Below are 6,532 nucleotides of genomic sequence, written 5' to 3' on the forward strand. Positions count from 1 at the left end.
ATATATACATATATATACATATATACACATATATATATACATATATACATACATATATATATATACATATATATACATTTATATATACATATATATATATATATATATATACATATATATACATATATATACATATATACATACATATACATATATACATACATATATACATACATATACATACATATATACATACATATATACATACATATACATACATATATACATACATATATATACATACATATATATATACTTATATACATACATATATATACATATATATACATACATATATATACATATATATACACATATATACATACATATATACATATATATACATACATATATACATACATATACATACATACATATATATACATATATACATACGTATATACATATATACATACGTATATACATATATACATACATATATATATATATATACATATATATGTATATACATATATATATACAGATATACATATATATAGATATATATACATATATACATACATATATACATACATATGTATTTACATATACATGTATATACATATATATGTATATACATATACATACATATACATCCATACATATATATATATGCATGCAAACATATATATATACATATATATTAATATATATATATATATACATATATATATGTATATGAATATATATATATGTATGCATGTATATGTATGTATATATATATATATGTGTATATATATGTATGCATGTATATCCCTTTCCCTTAATCCTTGCTTTAATGTGACGTGGCATTGAGGCAATCAGCCTGTGGCATTGACTGGGAGTTATGGAAGCCCAGATTTCCTTGATGCTTGCAGTCAGCTCTTCTTTGGTGCCCCTCATTTTCCTCTTGAGAATACTCCATAGATTCTCAATGGGGTTTAGATCTGGCGAGTTGGCTGGCCAGTCAACCACTATGGCATGGGCATCATGAAGTGCTCTAAAACATTCTGGTAGACTGTTGTGGTGACCTTGGATTTAAGAAAGCAGTTTATCAACACCTGCACCAGACATTGCACCCCAAATCATGACTGACTGGTATTTCACACCGGACCTCAAGCAGTATGGGTTCAGTTCCTCACCCTTCTTCCTCCAAACCCTTAGACCTTGATTTTTGAATGATTACTTTTTGATTACTTTCATTGGAAAAAAGGACGGAGGAACCCAACAGTTATAGCCCATCTCCCGGATGCGACAGAATGTGGTTGTTTTTGTAGCTGTGACTCCCACCTCATTCCACTCTTTCTGGACCTCTGCCAGTTTCTGGAATCTTCTTCGTTTGATAATCTGCTGAAGCCCATGGTCATCTCTTTTGCTGGTGCATCTTCTCCTGCCACATTTTGCCCTTCCACTAGACATATATAAATATTGATATGCTTGGACACAGCACTCTGAACAGCCAGCCTCCTTAGCTATAAACTTTTGTGGTGTATCCATCCTATGGAGGGTATCAATGATGGTCTTCTGGCCAGTTATGTCTGCAGTCTTCCTCATATTGAACCAAACTGACAATTGACCCAAACTGAAGCAATTTAATCACACCTGGGGAAACCTATGCAGGTGCTTTGAGTTTAGTACATGACTAGTGTGTCACACTCCGTTTAAAACATTCATGTCCTGCAATATTTGGGCTGATTTCTCCACAGTATTCTAATTTTTTGAAATCCTGTTTTCATTTGCTCAAGGGCCCCCCCGAGTGGAGGCAGGTGTTGGTGCTTCACCTTTCCCACCCACATTCCAGGGAGTTGACCTAGTGAACTTCCTGTCACAGGCTCACCTTTTCTTACCTCGTCCGCACCACTCCCCCTCTATACATACATTTATATTCATGTATATAAATATGTGTATATGTATACAAGTATACAACATACCATTTGAAAGGAACCTCTCAGATGTAGCCACACCATAAAGAGTGTGTGTTTGTTATTCTTTGAGTTAACACCTTATAAACAAGCAGAGCATTAGTATTTTAAATAAATTTATATATAAAAGAGCATTTCTCTACGGCAGCAGAAAAGAAAAGCCATCGTTTTGTTTTTCTCGTGTAACACAGACGAGATAATCTGATAAGTTTCATGTTGCTTGAAAAGAAAAAAAAAACATAAAAATCAAGCCAAGAGATGCCAAGTTCAACACAAAACTCAAAAAAGAATAAAGGAAACAATAAAAAAGGGGTTTAAGTGCAGCACTGGTCCGAATCAAACGGCAGAAATTCAGTCCAGGTTCTCTTCAGTTCCAAACTGGTTTCTACATGCAAACTGCAAATACACACTGGAATATACTTTGAATTCAGAGGAAATCTGTGAAATATGAAAAACATCTGCTGATTTACAGACTTACAGAAATGTAGTTTGCATCAGTGAGTAGAAATAAACTTGTAGTGTTTTCATTAAAAAAAAAAAAAAAAAACTACATTCATTTCACAGAACAGTCCAACAAAAACTAATATGAGATGTTTTAATGTCTCAGACGGGTTTTATGGGACATGGGAGGAGGAGGCTTGCTGCTGAAGGCGGGGACGTCCACATGTCCAAACAGCTGCTGACACTCATCTAATGCTACCAGGAGGACACGCTTCCTCTGTGTGTGTGGGGGGTGGGGTGGGTGGGGGTTAATGTTTGTTTTCTAATTGTTTTGTTTCTTTCTGTGCTTCTTGCCTGTCTGGGTCTGAAACATCCAGGGGTGGGGTGGGGGGTGTCTTCACAGTCATCACTGATACTTTGAGTTTTTGCTTCTTGTCTCACATGGGGGGGGGGGGGGGGGCACATCCAGCAGGGCTTTTCTTTTGGCACCTTGAAGATGATGGATGGTGGGGTCAGGACTAAGACAGGCATGCTACTTGTCCCCCCCCTCTCTGGTTTTGTCCGTGATGCTGCTGTTGGTGGCAGCTGCTGTTGCGTCTCCGTCCTCTCGCTCCGTTTTCACTCTCTTTGACTCCGGCTGGTCCGGCAGCTCTCCATTCTGCCTCTTGGTGGGGAGGGAGGCCGAGGCCGAGGCATGCGCTGCCAGGAAGTGGAGGGGGTTCGCTGGTGAGGAAAAACAAGAGAGGATTTAGTCACTTTCAGCAGACCTGCACAGAAGTCTGTTGGAGTCAGTCTCCCCACCATCACAGACATCTACACGTCCAGATGCAGGAAGAGGGCCACCTGCATCATGAAGGACCCCACTCACCCAGCACACACCTTTTTGCCCTCAGGAAGGAGGTTAAGGGTGCATTCACACTTGATAGTCTGGTAGACTCTGTTCGGTTCGGGACCAATATTCATGAAATTTTGTTTACATTTGAGCTGGTGCGTTTGCATTCACACTGCACTGTGCAGTCGAGCCAACCTGTTGAACCAACCTATTCCCCCGCTCGCCTGTGGGGGCACTGCACCAAGAACTACTGAAAGAAACGACACAAAAACCTCTGAAGACACTTCTTCTTCTGGAAATAAAAACAAAAACGGAGTGGCATCAAGTTTTAGCAGTTTTAGGAGTTATATTTTGTCATTTTTCAAAAATGGACTTAGCATGAGCAGAAGATGAGGCAGAAGACCATGGAGAATATTGTTTTTCACACAAGGCAGCTGACGGCTCCATATAAGGTAAAAGAAATGCGTGTTTGTTTGTCCTGCGCTGTACTCCACTTCTTGCTTGTGGAGCGGGCCCGGTCTGTTTACATTCACACTGTACTCGAACCGCACTAGAGTTCTCTTCTACCAGACCGAGACCTAGGTTTTAGCCCGGGCCAGAGTTCACCTTTTTGTTCCGTGACAAGAGTTCGATGGCGCGTTCACACCTCCCCAAACGAACCGGACTTTCTAGGAAAACGAGCTACAGTTCGATTAAAGCGGACTAAACAGGGCTGGTGTGAACTAAGGAGCATTAAGTGTAGAACCACTACTAGGGGTGTCAAACTCAGGTCGTTTTCACACCAGATAGTCCGGTAGACTCTGTTCGGTTCGGGACCAATATTCATGACCTTTTGTTTACATTTGAGCTGGTGAGTTTGCATTCACACTGCATTGTGCAGTCGAGTAAACCTGTTGAACCAACCTATTCCCCTGCTCGCCTGTGGAGGCGCTGCATCAAGAACTACTGAAAGAAACAACACAAAAACCTCTGAAGACACGTCTTCTTCTTCTTCTGTAAATAAAAATAAAAACGAAGTGGCATCAAGTTTTAGCAGTTTTAGGGGTTATATTTGGTAATTTTTCAAAAATGGACTTAGCATGAGCAGAAGATGAGACAGAAGACCATGGAGAATATTGTTTTTCACACAAGGCAGCTGACGGCTCCATATGAGGTAAGAGAAATGCGTGTTTGTTTGTCCTGCGGAGCGGGGCTCGGTCTGTTTGCAGTCACACTCTACTCGAACCGCGCTGGAGTTCACTTCTACCGGACCGAGACCTAGGTTTTAGCCTGGGCCAGAGTTCGCCTTTTTGTTCCGTGACAGAGTTCGATGGTGCGTTCACACCTCCCTAAACAAACAGGACTTTCTAGGAAAACGAGCTAAAGTTTGATTAAAGCGGACTAAACAGGGCTGGTGTGAATGCACCCTCACTTACAAAAAGGGGCCAAAATTAAAACCTTTTTCAAACTAAGGGACAATTTCAGAAACAACATTAACTCAGATACCAAACATCTTTTCTTGGTCACATGTTCCTCAACAAGAGTTTGATTTGTTTCATTTGATGTTCTCTGTTGTGTTTTCAACGTCATAATCAAAGATTACTGAAAATTTTCAAAAGATAGAAGTATTTTACATTTCACATATCATCTTGAGGGCCAGATAAGATGTCAACGAGGGCCACATTTGGCCCCCGGGCCTTGAGTTTGACACATATGCACAAGATTGAGGAACAGCTTCTACCCTGAGACTGTTAGACTCACGAGTCTCTAACCAGAATAATTACTGTGAATAAATCACTGCAATGCCACCTGATTGTTGATATGTGCTGCTGATCATCCATGCTGCTGATATGTTTCATGCTGCCGTGTTCATTCGTGCTCATCTGCTCACACAGACTCATGTTCGTGCTGCTGTTGTTCGACATATTGTTTCGCACTATTAGTGCTTAGTGTATTCTTAGGTTAGTGTATTTCTTAGTTCATATCTTAGATCTTATTACTGTTTTTCTTTACAATTTATATTTTTGTTGGAAGTAACTGGGAACCTGTGTACATAATGTCGTTCCATCACATGTACCACACGTGATGGAACGACAAATAAAGAAACTTTGACTTTGATCTGAGGCCACGACTCTGAAGATCTCTGCTCAGGCTGTCAACAGAAATGTGCTGAAGGTCAAACAGCTGACCCCCCCCCCCCCCCCACACACACACACACACACTGCCACCACCATCACTGAGGAATTAGACCAGTGAATGTTTGTAGTTTTTGAGATGAGTGTTTTTCTGGACTGGAGTTGGAACAGAGAATGTGAGTAAACCTGAATGTTTTGGTGCAAGATGTTCCAGAGGGTAGAAGTTACACCGGAGAAGAACAGAGGGAGGTTTGATTTGTGCTTGTCTGACGCAGCCCAGACTGGAGGGAGCCATTTTATCCACTACAAGGTGCAGTGGTGGAGCTAGAGGGTGGCCAATGGTGGCCTTGGCCCCCATACATTATTCTTTGTCCACCCCAATCATTTGAGGAAACTATACTTAAGTTTCAAAGTTCATGCTCAATGATCTAGGAAAAAAATCCAACAAGAGTTCAGTCAGGTCCTCTGGATAGTTCTTTATGTTGAAACGTTTCGTCTTTCATCCAAATTCATCAGTCCGAGGAGCCACAACAAACTCGGTCTTATAAATAGCACCTTCACATAGTGGGCCAACCAGTTTGATGGTGCTAATATGGTTTCTGGAGTCCACCCTGTCCCCCGCTCACTCATCTGAGGCAGTCATGACCTGGATTTGACCTGGATTATTGAGCATGAACTTTGATGTTGTGAACCACTTCAGCCATAGCTGCCTCAGAGGAGTCAGCGGGGGACAGTACTGTGACCAAGATGGGACTGTTGTGAGCACAGCTCCAGTCTGTAGTCACTACATTTAACCCATTTAGACCCAAATCAATTTTTATCTTGTTGCTACGGTAACACATCACATCCTTTGAGTGCTGAAGCTACAGTGCTCAAACATGAACATCAAGTGAAACTAGGGGTTGAATGAGTATATAATTTTTAAACTCGACATTAACATAATAAAACCCGAGTAGAACTCGAGTATTTGATGACGTCATAGATCTCAAGATACAAAAATAAATAAATAAATACAACCGCAAAAAAAGGTAATTATTTATAAAAAAAAAAGACCAACAAAACATTGGGAGCGTACAGGTCCTTCTCAAAAAATTTGCATATTGTGATAAAGGTCATTATTTTCCATAATGTAATGATAAAAATGAAACTTTCATATATTTCAGATTCATTGCACACCAACTGAAATATTTCAGGTCTTTAATTGTTTTAATACTGATGATTATGGCATACAGCTCATGAAAACC

The 6,532-nt window shown here is 40.0% G+C and overlaps 1 protein-coding gene across 1 annotated transcript in view; it reads right to left on the bottom strand.

Annotated features, from left to right (window-relative positions):
• Positions 1-2,641: 2,641 nt before the first annotated feature.
• foxk2a (forkhead box K2a) overlaps positions 2,642-6,532 on the bottom strand; it is a 25,459-nt gene continuing 21,568 nt past the window's right edge. Inside the window, exon 9 of the mRNA XM_037691723.1 lies at positions 2,642-3,065. Coding sequence (XP_037547651.1) covers positions 2,875-3,065 — 191 coding nt within the window. The 3' untranslated portion in view covers positions 2,642-2,874. The remainder of the gene's footprint in view (positions 3,066-6,532) is intronic.

This window comes from Nematolebias whitei, chromosome 17 (genome assembly GCF_014905685.2).
Source record: "Nematolebias whitei isolate Nwh7 chromosome 17, NemWhi1, whole genome shotgun sequence".
Taxonomy (NCBI): domain Eukaryota; kingdom Metazoa; phylum Chordata; class Actinopteri; order Cyprinodontiformes; family Rivulidae; genus Nematolebias; species Nematolebias whitei.